The sequence below is a fragment of the Zosterops lateralis genome, assembly GCF_965231275.1.
Source record: "Zosterops lateralis genome assembly, chromosome: 2".
In the NCBI taxonomy this organism is placed as follows: Eukaryota; Metazoa; Chordata; class Aves; order Passeriformes; family Zosteropidae; genus Zosterops; species Zosterops lateralis.
The window spans coordinates 3,122,360-3,139,205 of NC_139763.1; the positions used below are offsets into that span (position 1 = coordinate 3,122,360).

General features: G+C 44.7%; 1 protein-coding gene across 3 annotated transcripts in view; it reads left to right on the forward strand.

Moving 5' to 3' along the window:
• Positions 1-16,846, forward strand: part of DYRK1A (dual specificity tyrosine phosphorylation regulated kinase 1A) — a 73,224-nt gene that overhangs the window by 36,992 nt on the left and 19,386 nt on the right. For 2 of the 3 annotated variants that reach the window (XM_083884224.1, XM_083884223.1), the window contains exon 3: positions 16,176-16,381. In XM_083884224.1, coding sequence (XP_083740350.1) covers positions 16,176-16,381 — 206 coding nt within the window. Of the gene's footprint in view, positions 1-5,863; positions 5,951-16,175; positions 16,382-16,846 lie in introns of those variants that run through there. The other variant, XM_083884225.1, reaches the window with a different exon arrangement.

Consider the following 16,846-nt stretch of genomic DNA (forward strand, 5'->3'; position numbering starts at 1 on the left):
TCCCAAAGAAGTCTTGAGGAGCCGTGTGAGCTGGAGTGACATTTGGAAGCAGTTCTGTGCTCTCTTGGCCAGCAGTGCCAGAGAACAACACCGTGGTGCTTTCAGCCCAGATGCTTTGGCAAAGCACAGCCTCGAGTGTCGCCACTGCTTGGCAGAACAACTGGTGCTGCAAAACAGGAGCAGGTGCTGCTTTGGGCTTTTGCTGCTCCTTCTGCACCAAGGCCCTGCTTTCTGCAGTGGTTTTGGAGCACCAGAAACAATATTGCTCTTTCTTTATGGGAAGGCTTTTAAACTCTTGGATGGATTTGGTAAAAAGTTGGGCTTTGTGGCAGTGATCAGAATGATGAGTTATGTGGCTCTTGTTGTAGAGGTGGCAGATCCGGCGCTTGTTTTATACTTTCTCCTCCAAATTCATGGAATCACAGAATGATTTGGGTTGGGAGGGACCTTAAAGTTCATCCAGTTCACTGTCCCATGGGCAGGGGCACCTTCCACTATCCCAGGCTGCTCCAAGCCCCAGTGTCCAGCCTGGCCTTGGACACTGCCAGGGATCCAGGGCAGCCACAGCAAATCTGGGCAACCTAAAGTCCCATTACCTTGAGGACTGTTTGATAACTGCCCTCATTGTTGTCCTGCTGGGGGTGACATTCCTTTGGGGTGACATTTCTTTGCACCCCTTCTCAATCATCTCTTCCCACCACAGCCCTCACTCACTCCAAAGAGTTTTCACTCATGGCAGGAGGGCACTTCCAGCTTCTTCCCTCTTCTTTCACCATCTGTCTGCCAGAGAAGAGTCAGGCTGTTCCAAGACTCATCCTCATGTGTGTGTTTGCAGAGTCCTGACTGTGCCACGCCTGGAGCTGAGTGTTCTGTTCCCTGAGAACACTTTTCAAACCTCAGTGCTGAAGCTTTGAAGCTCATTGATACCTAAACTTCTCAATAAAAAGTTTGTGTGTTACTGTTTCACTTTGCTCGACTTGCAGTGACTTCACCCTTGGTGAGATGACTTTGTAGGAGGTCATGGTTCCTTTGCATTGCAGGACAGTCGTGTCTGGGGCCTGGAAATGTGATGTTGACAGTGTCCTCAGGAACAGGGAACATCCCCTGACCAGAGCAGGGCACAGTTTTGTTTGAATTAAAAGCCTTTAGGGGTTACAACTTCATTAACATTTCTGCTGTTAACAGGACTTGGAGTGATCCTGGTTGGACTTGGTGATCCTGGAGGTCTCTTCCAACCTAATGATTCTGATTTTGATTTTGATTCTGATCTTTTCCCAGAGTTGTTGGCTGAACCTTGAAGAATTCCTTCTGTGCTTGGTGTTTAGATCCTGTAAATAATTTTCCATCATCACCTTTCCTTGGAAACATCCAAGTCTCTTTCCTCAGGTGGAATGCTTCCACTGCATCTCTCTGGAGGTGAGGAAACCCAAAGCCAACACCAAACCATGGCAAATTCTCCTGTCAGCTTTTCCTTGCTGTAGTTTATAGAACCTTCAGAAAATGCTGGAATGATTCCTTCCCTCCCCTTGGAAGACACCTCCTTTTTCTGGTGGCCAAGGTGCATCACTTCCCATGTGGAGGCTTCAGGTGCAGGTGACAGGCAACTCTCAGGAGCTTCTTCTGGGAATTGACATTCCAGAAAAAACAGAGACTGATGGAAGGAGAGGCTCAAATGTTCCAGCTGGGACACAGGGTGTCTTTGGTTTGTGCATCTTCCATGATGTCCCTGCAGGGGACAGGTGGCACTTCTTGGAAAGGAGGAGCCCAGTCATGGCAAATGGGAGTTTTTGTAAGCTGGAAATCAGATTTATGGCTGCAGATCAGCTGAAGGAAAGCAGGGCTGGATGGGATCTTGGGCAGGAATTGTTTCCTGGGAGGGGCTGGGATGGATTTCCCAGATTTGCTGTGGCTGCCCCTGGATCCCTGGCAGTGCCCAAGGCCAGGTTGGACATTGGGGCTTGGAGCAGCCTGGGACAGTGGGAGGTGTCCCTGCCCATGGCAGGGGTGGCACTGGATAATTTGGGAGATCCCTTCCAACCCAAACCATTCTGGGATTCTGTAAGATGCAGACAATTTTTTTTTCTTTTTTTTTCTTTTTTTTTTTTTTTTTAATTTGCACAACTCTGATACTTGGGTGGTGTTGCTCTCCTCCTTATTATTACTGTGAACAAACCCCCAATTTTCATTGTTGGCTTTAGTACCCACTCCTTAGTTTATGCTAGAAACAGTAAAGCCTTAGAAGAAAAAATGCAAGTTACACTTCAAAAATAATTTTCTTAAATCATGGTATTACCCTGAAGGAAAAATGATATTTTTTTGGTTTTGTTGTTGTGTTTTAAATTTTTCTGGGTTGAAATTTGTGTTACTTAAGAGAAATCAACAGAGTTGACAGTGAGCCCCACTTTGGGGTCAGTATTGTTTGGATTAGTGAAGTTTGGCATCCCCAGTTTTTGGTGGTTTCCAGCTGGAAGTGCAGATTCAACCACACTTAAGTTTTGGGGTTTTTTTTCCCTCCTTAAAAGCTGCTACTTCAAGGTGAGACAAATCAAAAGAAGTAATTGCTTAAACTTAAAAGTGTGTGTACTAAATACAGGAATTATTACAAAGGCAGGAAATTGTGCTTTCAAATGAATGCTTTGGAATTGTGAGGTTTCACTGGATTTGTCAACCCCCTTGCCTGGATTTATTTCTGATTTTTTATTTTCTTTGATGAGCACTAAGCTGGACATGGAAATATTGAAACTTTTTACTGGCGAATGATTTATTGTTTAGTGACTTGAGAACTCTGAGTGGAGTTTGTCAGGACTGGCTTCAGATTCCTGCTGTAAAATGCAGGTTATACAGAATATCAGTGATCAAGTCATTGAAAAATGGTTTAGGTGCAGTTCATGACCTTTGAGGATTTTATGGAACAGTTCTGGTGCTTCCAGGAAACTTTGGAGTGAGGAAAAAAACTGGAATGTTTTTATTTTATGAACTGTGATATGGATTAATAAGGACAGCATGCCTAAGAGTTTTAAAATATTCTGGTTTTTAGTAGCTCCACCACAATTTGTGCTGTTAATACAAAATATTCTGGTTTTTAGGAACTCCATCAGAATTTGTGTTATTAATACGAAGTGCTCTGAGTTTTAGGAACTCTGTCAGAATTTGTGTTATTAATACAGAGTACCAAAGCTGTACAATGTCTTCAAATGCAACAGAACTGCTCTGTAGACAAAATTTAAGTGCTATAAATTTCCCTTGGAGTGACATGAACTACTTCAAAATCATCCATGAAATCAGCCAGTGAGGGAATTCCCTGGAATCATCACACCAGCAGCTTCCCCATAATCGAGGTGGAATTTATAATGGTGGATATTTCTTTGTAGTTCAGTTTTTCACTTTCAAAGCCTCTCTGTGTGTGTGTGTTGGTCCTTAAAGGTGTGTGATAGGTTAGCAGCAATCTCAAATCAAAAAATCCCAATCTGTCCAGCCAGTTTGGAATTGGTAAAGGGAAAAAAAGACTTTTTATATCAACAGGGCTGGGTAAATTCTGCAAGTGGAAGGAGGGGACAGCCCAAATTCTGAAAATACACACTTGCCCGTGTGCCAGGTTATTTTATTTTTACAGTTGGTTTTATTTTAAAATTGTCATCAGTGTGTTAGATGAAATCCACTTTTATTTATGGTAGACACCAGAGCTGGCTGGATGTCACTCAGTTAAAATAGTTGGAAAATCCATGGGATTATTTCACCGAGTCGTTAAAAAGATTCTGCATCAATTCCTAACCCTGCCCGTATTCAAACTACAAAAGTACTTTGGAGATCCTCCCCCTCTCTCCTGAAAGCTGTTCTCTTTGGTCAGGTATTGAATAATTTATATCATGTGAGACTCTTGCACATGATGTATTCATCCCTTGTTTAGCTCTTACATTCATGCTTTGGCATGCTGGCTGTACATTGATATGGGAGATGCTTCCCATTTTTTCTCTACCAACTGTTTAAATATATCTTGTGCCTCAGTAGCTACAAATGGGAAATAGAATAATTCAAGTAATTTCCCTTGATGGGTTTTAATGCCTAGGAGAAGATTTCTTTTTTAATTTAATTTTTTTTTAAAAAAATACATATCTGTTTGTCCAAAAGGAGAGATTTAAAAACTGTGTTAACTTTTTTATTCAGCTGGAAATGCCTGAGCCATCAGGCCGGGTATTGATTTGGGATAAAATATCGGGTGTTTTTCACCTCTCGTGTGGTTTTGACGTGCTGCCACGCAGCAGGTAATTTATTCCATCTCTAATTAGGTGGTGTTTTTTGTTTTTTGTTTTTTTTTTTTTTTTTTTTTTTTTTTTTTTTTTTTTTTCGCTGCAAAACTGAAAATTGTGAGTAATGTTCTTTAGGAGGTGGGGGGAAAGGAGGAGGCGCTGCACCAACAACGAGGAACTCTCGGTTAAGTGCTGATAAAAGTATTGCCCTGAAAGGACAGCGGGACAGCCCAGCACAAGGATTAGCAAAGTCCCGGATTGTTGGGAAATCTTCTCTGCCCCTGGTCAGGTAACTCTGCTGCTGCTGCAGGGGCTGCCAGATGAGCACGGAATAAATGTAATAAATTGGTTAAAAGCTGCCATGGAATAAAGAATGGGCGGCAGTGATTTTTTGGCGGTGTAGTGCACACACACTGAGGGAGTTGCTGATGTTTTAGGGCACTTAAGGAGAGATTTCAGGACTTTCACTGAGGCAGTTGGTGTTTTAGGGCATGAAAGGAGAGATTTCAGGAGTTTCATTGAGGTACTTGGTGGTTTAGGGCAAGTAAAGAGAGATTTCAGGAGTTTTACTGAGGTAGTTGTTGGTGTTTTAGGGCATAAAGGGAGAGATTTCAGGAGTTTCACTGAGGTATTTGGTGTTTTAGGGCATTAAGGAGATTTCAGGAGTTTCATTGAGGTAGTTGCTGGTGTTTTAGGGCATGGAAGGAGAGATTTCAGGAGTTTCATTGAGGTAGTTGCTGGTGTTTTAGGGCATGGAAGGAGAGATTTCAGGAGTTTCACCGAGGTAATAGTTGGTGTTTTAGGGCATTAAGGAGATATTTCAGGAGTTTCACCGAGGTACTTGGTATTTTAGGGCGCACAAGGAGAGATTTCAGGAGTTTCACTGAGGCAGTTGTTGGTGGTTTAGAGCATAAAGGGAGAGATTTCAGGAGTTTCACTGAGGTAGTTGGTGTTTTAGGACACGTAAGGAGAGATTTCAGGACTTTCACTGAGGTAGTTGGTGTTTTAGGATATGGAAGGAGATTTCAGGAGTTTTACTGAGGTAGTTGCTGGTGGTTTAGGGTACGGAAGGAGAGGTTCCACGAGTTTCATTGAGGTGTTTTAGGACATGGAAGGAGAGATTTCAGGAGTTTGACTGAGATAGTTGCTGGCATTCCAAGGCATGGAAGGAGGATATTTCAGTAGTTTCACTACTGCTAAAATGTCCAAAATGAAGTTGTTGAACGAGGGAGCCGCTAAAACTTCCAACTTCATTTGGCACTGACATTTTGGGGCGCTCGGTAAGCTCAGACTCCCCGCTCCAGCTCCGAAGAGTTGGGCACTCCTAGGAACCCCCTGGTTATTATTTCATGGCCCTTCTCTCCCCGTGCCCAGGTCGGCCGGGCTCGGGCGCTGTCCCCGCTTTGTGCCAGGGCACCGAGGGCTCGGGGCGGCTCCGGGGCCTGTCCCCCGTGCGGGGACAGCTCGTCCCTGTCCGGTGGCACCTTGGCGGAGCCCCGGAGAACAGGAAACACCCCGCACCCCCCTCGGCAGGTGAGTGACTCGCAGCGGCGCTGGCACATCGCTGCCGGGCTCGGCAAAGTGCAGTAAAACATGCCCGGCATCGCTGCGGCCGCCACGGCGTAGAGAGAGAGAAATAGAGAGAGAGAGGGGACATTGTACTGCTGCTGCTGCCGCTGCAGGGACAGCCGGGGGCTTCCAGAGTAAGTCTGTCTGTCTGTCACTCTTTGCATTTCCAGCCGCCGGTTTTTCTTGCACATCCGCATCCCCCTGCTCTGCTCTGCTCTGCTCTGCTCTGAGCGTGGGAAGGGGGATCTCCCCAGCAGCCCCTGGTCACTGATGGATTCTCTGCCGTCACAGAGCACAGACACACCAATATGCTCTTTTGCTTATTTATATATATATATTTTTTTCTTTCTTAAAAAAAAATCTCGTTTCTCGTAGGATGTTTCATCTTCTCGCTCGTGTTCAGTCCTTTAGCGGTGGAACGAGCTGGAATTTCATTTGCTTAAAATCTGTCGGGAAGGGGGTGAATTATAATGATAATAACAATAATAAAGGATGTCGTGTCTTTAGGGTTAAACCCAAACCAGTGAAACATAAATTCCGATCCTTTTGGGAAACAGGGGGAAGGAGAAAAGGGAAGGACACAGGAGTAGCCTGACACAGTAATTTTAGGAGGTGACCTGCCTAAGGAAGGCAGCGACAGGGAACTTTAGAGCTTTTTAAAGCCCCGGGAAGAATTCCAGCCGGGCTCGCTCCCACCCGGCCGCGTTGGGGGATCTTTCCCATCCCAACCCTGGCGAAGGCGTCCCGGAGCCGGGCGAGGCGAAATCCTAACGCGGGGCGCGCTTATCCGTAAATCCCGTGTATCATGGCTGCGCCGCCCTGCCCTTGCTGTGGGGGTGAAATGTAGAACATGAGCCTGATCCTCGGGAGATGGAGCTAATTTCGCCCTAAACTGGAAAGTGTTAACAGCGCCCGGCGAATGTGACAAAGCTCAATCGCGCTCCTTGTTTATGGAGCCCGCGCCCATTGGCCGCCGCGCGCCAGCTCTGCCCTGGCAACTGCGCGCCCGCATTTGCATAGCGCGCCGCCATTGGTCCCCGCCGCGGCGCTGCGGGCCAATGGCGCGGCGCGGCGCGGGGTGGGCTATGCTAATGAGGCGCTGTTGCTGGGGCGCGCTGCGGCAGCAGCCGGGGATGCGCTGAGGGGAGCGCGGGGATCGCCTTCCCCCTCACGCGCGGCGGGGCCTGCGCGCTGCGGGCCGCCCTCACACCGTCACACCGGGGCCGCTCCGAGCGCCGCCGCTTCGCCCCGGGGCTGTTCCTTCCCTGTGTCCCCCCTATTTATCCCCATTTCCCCCCATTTTATTATTATTATTTTTAATAAAATGTGTTAAAGTAGCCAGCTTCCCGCAGAAAGCACGGCTGCGGAACGCTGCCACCACACTCACCTCACCCTTTCTCGCTGTCCGAGATCAGGATCTGAAGCTGATTATTCTTTAGCATAATCTATTTGTGGAACACACACACTCACCTTTCAAAAATGGTGTATTCACATCTCACCTGACAGAAAAAAAACCCCAAAAAACTTCACACCAAAACCCAAGCCCTTCCTCAGCCATTCCTCAGAAAGTTGAGTCCTGTTTTTTTTTTCTGTCCTAAATATCATTCCTGTCTAAGAATATTGGGGAATCTGAGCTTAAAATATATTCTGTTGCTTAAATCTGCATCTGTATCTGTCCTTTTTTTTGCTTTCCTGAGCAGCTTTTTCTCCTTTTCGTGGATCACTTTACCTTCCTCAGTCCCGTTCCCCTCCCTCTGTCTTCCTCAGTGTCCAATTCCCGTATTTTCTTTCCAGAACTGCTCAAATTCTCTCCTTCCAGCTCACTAAAACTGACTGTAAGGTTAACAAATTAACTAAGTAAATCCAGCTACAATCCATGATTTTTTTTTTTTTTTTCCTTCTCTTCAGCATAAGTATCAATATGTGTCTGAGGTTTGATATGGTGGGAATTCCTGTCACCGGCAGATTTTTGGTTAAATCTGATTTTTTACTAATTTTTTTAATGTTTGGACTGTTTTCTAAGCCCTTCAGAAAACTTCAGGTTCAGCAGAGGGAAATTTAGTTTCTCTTGGATAAAGCCAATGTTTTCATAGAGAAACTTAGTGATTTCTAGAAGCAAGAGCTTGGATTTAATAAAAATTGTGTGTACTTGGAGTTTGCTTGAAGCCTTCCGAAGAGAAAGTTTAGAGGTTCTTTTATAGCATGTTTAAGGGATAAAATCGTGTCAACTTAAACTTTGTGTCACTAAATTTCTGCTGTATTAGGAGATTACCATGGTTTATAAAAGATTTTTTTCCTTATTTATTGAATTTGACAGAACTTTTTGTGTTCTGTTTGTATTTGTGGTTTTCACTGGGAACCGAGGGGCAGGTTTGGGTCTTTCAGCAGGATTACAGATACAGAGATAGTTGGAGTTAAGTAATTATTGGAAAGCCTGTGTTTGGAATAATATTCACACTTCAGTCTTCATTTCTGCTTTAAGAGCTGTTTTGTTTGTTCGGTCAAAGGTTGGACTTGATGATCTTGGAGGTCTTTTCTCCAACGTTATTGTTTCTGTGATTCTTTGAACTTTCACCATGATCATAAAAAAAGTTTTATCTCTGTTTCCCTTTCTTTATATCCCCACTTTTTAATGGCAGGCTTTTCATTCAATTAGAAAATAATTATAAACCTTAGAATGAATTGGTTGGGGGACAGAAAAAAAAGCCTCAGAACCTCAACCTGGGCACATTTTCACCACCATCAATGACCTCTGGAAAAGGACGATTTGGATAATTTTTATTTGTCAGTTTTAAAGCAAATGTTAGGCCTCTCCTGGAAATACAGGTTATTAAACATTCAGTAATAAAGTATTGACTGCTGAGATATTGTTTCACTCACTCATTTGTCATTAAATAAATAAATACACGCAGGGGTGAATCACCAGCCAAAGTACTTGGGTTTGACCAGTCATCCTGAGGAGCTGGACAGAGTTCCCAGTGTGCCAGGAAAACTTGGGAAGAACTTGAACTGTATTTGAAAAGGGGAAAACCTTCACTAATAACTCTGGTGGTGTGTGTACAGTTGTTTCCTCTCTAAATCCTGGGATATCCTCTCTTGGAGAATCACACGAGGGCAGTGCCTCAAAAAGGAGCTTTTTTTTTTACCCAACCTGTAAAGCTGCTCCCATTTGGAGCTCTGTAAAACAGAGATTTACCTGTCCCTTGTCTTTGCAAAGCCCTGAATGTACAAAAACTTAAATTATGGAGCCCTTTTGTGTTTATCCCGTGTCTCGCCGCTTTTCTGCAGAAAATCCAGAATTCTACAGAAGGAAATGATTGTTTGTGAATTCCAAGGATGCGAAAACAATGACCACTCTATGGAATACATACATATATATATATATGCAGCCAGGAATAATTTTATTTGGAGCACAGTCTGAAGAGTGGCAAGGGGATATTATGTTAAACACAATGAAAATAAAAAGATCTATTGTATGGGCACCTATTCAGCCAGCGCCGCTTCCATTCTGCCCCCTAAAACAAACAGGGCATTCATGGAGCTAAACAGAATCATAACTTATTGACATGGAGGCACAGAATTAAAGCTGGGGAAGGACTCTGGGCTTTCCTGATTTCTGGCCACAGCTCTCTTCATTTTCCTGGGTTTCCAGTCCATTCAGTCCTTTGTAGGCCTGTCCCTGTTTCCTTGTGGAATTCCAGGTGCTTTTTAGCTGTGCTTTCAAGCAGCTGCTTGGGAAAGCAAAGGTCTCACAGAGCTTAATTTGGGCTTTGAAAGTTCAGAGTGCTTGTGTTTCCTGTAGGTTTTAGCTGAGAATTCTGGCAATCTTGGGCTTCATTTATTAAAAAAAAAATGGTTTCACTTTCACAACATTTTCGCAGTTCTAAGATTCTCCAGAGCGTACTCAAAGTCATATTTATAAGTTAATAAAACACAGATTTATATACTGTGTTGCCAGTGGATTAAATGAGTTTTAGAAACTTCTTCCTCTTGTAGTGGGAGAATTACAATGAGCAGCAGCATTCAGTCCTTCTGGTACCAGATTTTTGAAGTGGCATTTTTATTTTTGGAGTTATTTCCCACAGTGTTTCCCTGTGACAGGTCTGAGCCCCAGTTTTTCTCCAGGAAAGGGAACTGGTGTCCTGTGATTGCACAAAAAGCCACAGACCACAAGTCCTGCCCAAAGTCCACCTCCTGCTGTAGCTCATCCAGGGAAGAAACCGGCCAGGACAGGCTCAGCAGTGGCTGAGAACAGTTCATGAACCTGCTCTTGGCCTACTTTCTCTGCTGGACTGGGAAAAGGTGGCACCCAGGAGTTTGATGTCACCTCCTGAGCTCTGTGACCTCCCTGCAGCTCCGGCCAGTGGGGAGGAGCAGCAGCAGGAGCAGGAGGAATCCGTGGGTGTGTTGGCCCATGAATGGGGCTGGAGAGAGAGAGGTTGTTTCTAAGTTTAGGGTTCCATTCTGCTCAGAGGGAAAGCAGAGTTTGGCATTTCTGTACAGGGAAGTTGGCTGAATAGTTATTGTAGGATAACTTCTGAAGCAACCATTCTTAATAAATTCCCCCCACAATAATAAAGTTCCTCCAGAGGAGGAACTGGTGTTGGGATATTTATAACAGGATTGTTCTCCGGTGGCTGCCACAGGTAATTTCCCTTTGTTCCCTCAGTTCTCTCAGCTTTTCCCTGGGTTCTCTCAGCTTTTCCCACTCCAGGGCAAGCAGAGTGAGGTCCCTGTCCCCCCACGTTCTCATGCAGTGACTCCAAAACCCTGAGCGGGGACAATGGGCAGAGCAGGGGCTGCAGGAGTTCACTCAGAGTTCAGGTTGGCCTTTGCTTGTTGCCTGGAAAGATGATTGTTCCCAACTCTGCAGTCCCCCCTGGCTGACTTTTGTGATGCTCAGGCAGAACTCTGGTAGGTCTAACTCATCTTCAGGCTGGGTTTATTTGAGAGTTCTCAGACAGAAGTGCTTGTTGCTGATTGCTCCCTGTCTGTTGTAGGATGTGCTGACACACCTCAGAGGTGGTTGGGTATTAGAGCAGTGCAGGGATCTGGCTCCCTTTTCCTGACACTCTTCAGTAGCTGAGCTATCACAATGCTCGTGGATTGTGAAAATCTGAGCATGAGATTTTCTCTGAGCATGAAGAAAAAAGCTGAGAGCTTTTCCAAGCAGAGATTTTGAAAAATAAAGTTTGACGAGAACTCTGCAAAACAATGAACTTTGCAAAAAACCCCAAAACCCCCCCAAAACTAAACCCAAAAATACCCCACAAAACCCAAACAAACAAACAAACAAAAACCTAAAAAAACCCCCCCAAAACAAAACCCAACCTTCTGTGGAGGAAGAGGGTTGTACAGTTCCTCAGCTAACAAAGAGTTTTCTTAGAGTGGACATTGGGCTGCTTTCACATCACTAATTTGAATATAGAAAAAAAGCAACAAGAAGTGCTTGCCTTCACCTGTGGTGGCTTAGCAGGGGTTGGAAATAAAAAGATCGAAAGTCTGAAGTAAGAACCGTGCTTGTTCTGTGGTGTGGCCCCACAAGGGCTTGAACTCTGAGTGTGGGCAGGAAAACACCCTTTGTGGGCAACGAGACACTTCACACTTTTATTCTCTGCTCGTGTTTTCTGGCAGGTTCTCACTCGGCTGCCACCGTATCCCTGAGAGGGAATAGAGGGAATATCTGCACCTGGCTGAGCAACCCAAACATGGAAAGGGAGGGTGGGATAGGAGGGAGAGGTGGGGAAAGGAGCTCAAAACATTTCAGGTCAAAGCAATGATCTTAGGAGGGAAAATGCTGAAGGGAAGGAAGAAGAGTTCTAGCAAGGCAAAGAGAAGGGAAATTGAATCGTGCAGGGGAAGTTTCACTCTTCAGCCTGAGATCATCTTAATTCCACCCCTGCCATGGGCAGGGACACCTCCCACTGTCCCAGGTTGCTCCAAGCCCTGTCCAACATGACCTTGGAGCTTCCAAACTTTGGGGAATTCCTGCATTTAAACTTTCAGGAGTATGAAATAAATACTGATGGGGCTTTCACTGCTTTTACCTGCTTCATCTCACCCAATAAGCAGCAGGCAGGGAAGTGTTTTTAAGGCTGTTGTGAAGGTTCTGTTACTCTGTAACTCTTTATCACAGAACCAAGATCTGCTGCTGCACTTGGGAGATGTTTTTGTCAGTCCTGAAGGCAGATTTGCATCTCTCACAGGGTCCAAGCTGTGACAATGGGGGCTAATTTTTAATTGTGAGGTGAGAAGTAGGAAGACAAGTTAAGGAAATGTCACTTTTTTAACGCTCTAATGATCTTTGTCTGACTTTGCCTCCTTTATTATCTTTCACTATGAATACACCTCAGTAGAACACTTAGGTAGAAGTGTGACAGAGGGACAAAGAGAGTCACAAAGATACTTTGAGAGGCAAAGTAGATCTTTAATGAGCTGGGTGACAGGAATGCAAAGAAACCTTGGAATTACTGTTGGGATTTTCAGGTGCAGTCCTACCCAACAGAAGAGCTACTCTAACAACTCCCGATCCAGAGAGAAATCTCACTTTGTGCTGACTTTTGTGACACAGAAATATGGAAGCATTGAGGCTGGAAGAGACCTTTGGGGATTGCCCAGTCCTGTGGCCAGTTGGGCTTTGGCTACAATCCCCTGATTTTTTCTGGATTGATGATCCACTCTTGGGATCAACCCACTCACCTGCAGCTCTTCCCCATCAGTTTGTGCCTTGCTGTAGCTGAAAGGAGAGGGCCAGGGATGTGTTTAGCCACCAAAAATACTGGTTTGGGAGAGGAGGTTTAATGTCTAAATGAGTTATGTGGACTGATGTCAAAACGGGAATAACAGGATCTCAAATGGATGAGGTAGGAAATTGAATCTGCATTGAGTTCTTAAAAATCTATGCAAAAATTTACACAAACTTTTCCAATGTTGCACCAATTATAGTTAATTTATAGACTCCTCAGTAATCACAATCTCAAATATTTGTTATGTCTGGAGTTAATAATTTCTTTGTTGCTTGGAAAATCATAAAATCACAGGGTTTACCACAGTTTATCACAGAGTTTGGGTTGAAATGGATCTTAAAATCATCCACTTCCACCCCCTGCCATGGGCAGGGATAACTTCAATCATCCAGATTGCTCAGAGCCTCATCCAGCCTGGCCTTGGACACTTCCAAGGATGGGGAGGCCCCAAAACATCCATTAAAAAAAATAAAACCCATTTAAAACACAGCTATTTTGAATGCCAAAAGCATTTTCCATCCTCACCAAATAAATAAATACATTCTTGAACTTCTTCCACTGTGTTGAGACGATACTTTAAGAAACAAACCTTCTCCTTTATGAGGGAATCCATTTCTGCAGTGTGTCTATTTTCAGAGAGTTCTGAGCTGTGAGCCTCTTTTGAGTGCAAATACACATCAAGGTGGGTATTTTTATGCCTCCCCTGAACTAACATTAGGTAAGGCCTATTTGTAAGATAATTCTGCCCACTCCAAATCCATAATCTTTTCCCTTAATGTGCTTCATGCTTTGAGATCTTGGCATATGTTTTGGGTTTGCTTTTTTTTAAACTTAGTTTTGTTCCCAAGGTGTGATCACTTGATCTTGTAGTGGTTAAAAATGAAAACTGAAGATTGACTACACCTTGTTCACAGATATTCCTGTCCTGGGGATGTTCTGGATGTGCTGTGAGAACCAAGTGCCCTGCTGGTCAGCAGATCCCTGATTTTTTTTTTTTTTGGCTGTCTGGAGCTCTCCAGAAGAGCCAAAAAACAATCTCAGAGCCACCAGAGGCTTTGTGAGCCTCATTTAATGGCTGTGCACAAATGTCCCGATTTCTGGAGCGACTCCTCGACCTAAAACTAAAGGAGGTCAAGATTTCTATTCTAACCAGTCCTTCTTTCCCCTCTCCTTCCTTCCTGGCGTGTCACTGGGTGTTTCTAGGAGTGTTCTCCTGGGATTAGATGTCCTGGGATAGGATTGCAGGTGGCAGCAGCAGAGTCTGGGATGTGGCAAGGGCAGAGAATTCCATCAGGGCCACGAGCTGAGCGTGACTTGTTTGTGTTGGTGGCCAGGGCCGTGAGCTCTGGGCCCTTCCTGGCAGTGACAGGGACAGCTTGGGAAGGTGGAATCCCTTGGATTGTGTGGTCACATCCCAAACTTCTCACCCAGGTGCTCCCTGCTGGTTGTTGATGTGGGTGAGGTCGGTCCCATTTCAGAGATGACTCAAATTGCTTTTCCATTTGGGATGAGTTGGCCAATTCCCATCCATCTCCTTGTCATCCTTCACATCATCAGACTGCTCAGGCTCTAATCTCGTCCCTTTCCCTGAGATTTGCTGTGGAACCATTTCTGTTTCTGCTTTAAGAAGGTTCTTTCTTTGGATTTGTGGCATCACGTTTGGTTTGGGACTTCCTCCATTTGTTAGGCACAAACAGCAAATTCCAAAAAATGTTAAACTAAAAAATTAAAATTCATGGACTTGGGTGCAGGTGGACTTGGGAGGAAAGGGTCTACAAGCATTTGAAAGCTGCAAGTTTGAAGCTGAACCAAAACATCAAATTACTACTGTTGTTTTGTGGGATAATTATACTTTTGACACTTTTTTACTTTCTTTTTTACTTTATTTTCAATGTGTGTAGTGGATGACTCAGTTTATCCTCAGATTTGTTGTGATTTTTGGATTGTCAGAAGATCCTACAAAGTCAAACTGTAAATGAGAGCCCCACAGTGCCAGGATTTTGGGGTTTATATATTTGAGCTTTCTGCTTTTTTAGGAACACATGGAAGGGCAGAACTTTTTAGAAAAAAATTGTTTTTTATTAAGTTATGTAATTGGCCAGGTATCTCTCTGTTGGAAACCTCTGGCCTGGGGTAAGAAAAGACAAGATTTAAACCTTTGAAAGGAACTGGCTCTACACTTTGGAATTAGTGGTATTTTTGACTCTCTGATTTAAATATTGTTTTGACTTTTACTTCAGTCACCATGATGTTGCTAAGTGAGATTATGATTTTTTTTCAGGTTAAGCAGAACCTCAGAAATTAAAAGAGCAAAAACTAGAGATACTGGATGATGCCTTACATATGTTCAGCCATTCTTACAGGAGTGTTCAGTGGATCTTGAAATGTTCACTGAATATCCACCAAGTTGTAGAGATGGAAGATTAACTCTGAGTCTCAGTTTTAAATGGGCATTTTGTAGAAGAGTTAAAAGTAATTTTCTGTGCAATGTTAACTTTAAATGGTTAATATTTTAATATAATCAATATAAAATGGTGTTTGATTTCACCCATGCAATTCTTCTGTTACCCTGATAGGTATTGAGTCAATGGTGCAGCACCAATTTTAATATTTGAGTTATCTTTTGACAGAGTTCTTTTTAAGAAAGCCAAATCTTGGCTGTACTCAGCTCCTGTTTTCTACTGCTCGTGTTTTCTTGCAAGGTTTGGGCTGTAAAGGAAGTGGGGATTTCCCTTGGCTGGTCAGGTGCTTGGCTGTTTAACACCTTCCTTCTAAATTTAATCTTTGGTGATAATTTTGCTTTCAGATTGCAGCTGCTCTTTGTTTGCTGCACTTTGTAGGGAGACATAAACACAGAGGAGAGGGAATCAGGGATTCATGGAATCACCAGGGTGGGAAAAGCCCTTTGGGATCATCCCAACACCACCAGCATCACCCCTAAACCTTATCCCCAAAGAGATGAGCTGCTGAGGCTGGACACTGGATTTTCCTTTGGTACAGTCAGTCCAGAAAGCTGCTGGGAGCAACCCTGAAAAGCAGAATTGTGTGTTTTTCTGGCTTTTGTGGAATCCATCCATGAAATTTGTGTGTTTGGAATAACCCTTGTCAAATTCTGACTGAGTTACGGCACGCAGGTGGAGATGTGAGAGAAGGGATGCTCAGGATTAGAGTCCCAGAATGGCTTGGGTTGGAAGGGAAAAAAAGATTGAGTTTTGATGGTCAGGGACACGAGTTCTGATGGTCAGGGACACCTTCCAGCAGACCAGGCTGCTCCAACCTGGCCTTGGACACTTCCAGGGATCCAGGGGCAGCCACAGCAAATCTGGGCACCCTGTGCCAGGGCTGCCCACCCTGCCAGGGAACAATTCCTGCCCAGGATCCCATCCAGCCCTGCCATCTCTCAGCTTAAGGTCATTCCCCCTTGTCCATGTGAGAAATCCTTGTCCAGCCTTGCAGACAACCTTTTCCTGAGGATGATTTTGGGATCACTCCCTATGGAATCTCCTGTGTGTGACAACCACTGGGTGCTGATGAGCTCCAGGATCTGTGATTCTGAACACAGGGCAAGATTTCCAACCCATCACCCGCTTAACCCTTGGCCTTGTCTTTGCAGGAGGAGAGACTTCAGCATGCAAACCTTCATCTGTTCGGCTTGCACCATCGTTTTCATTCCATGCTGCTGGCCTTCAGATGGCTGGACAGATGTCCCATTCGCATCAGCAGTACAGTGACCGGCGGCAGCAGAACATCACTGACCAGCAGGTCTCGGCCTTATCCTACGCTGACCAGCTCGAGCAGCCACTCCCATTGACAAACCAGGTACTGGGGGAGCTCCTTCTGCACCTGGGGGGTGTGGAAATGTGGAGTTGTGGAGTGGTTTGGGTGGGGAGGGGCCTTTAAAGATCCAGTTCCACCCCCTGCCATGGGCAGGGACACCTTCCACTGTCCCAGGCTGCTCCAAGCCCCAGTGTCCAACCTGGCCTTGGGCACTGCCAGGGATCCAGGGGCAGCCACAGCAAATCTGGGAATTCCATTCCAGAACATCCCCACCCTCACAGGGAACAATTTCTGCCCAATATCCCATCTAACCCAGCCCTCCTGCAGTTTAAGGTCATTCCCCTCATGTCCTGTCACTCTAAACCCTTGTGAAACATCCCTCTCTATCCTTCTCTATCTACGGTTATAAATTACAGGATCAGGACATTCATTCTTTTAGGTTTTTTGGGTTTGTTTTTAAAACTAACTGTCACCTCTTTAAAGCTGGAGTTAATATACAACAGTATA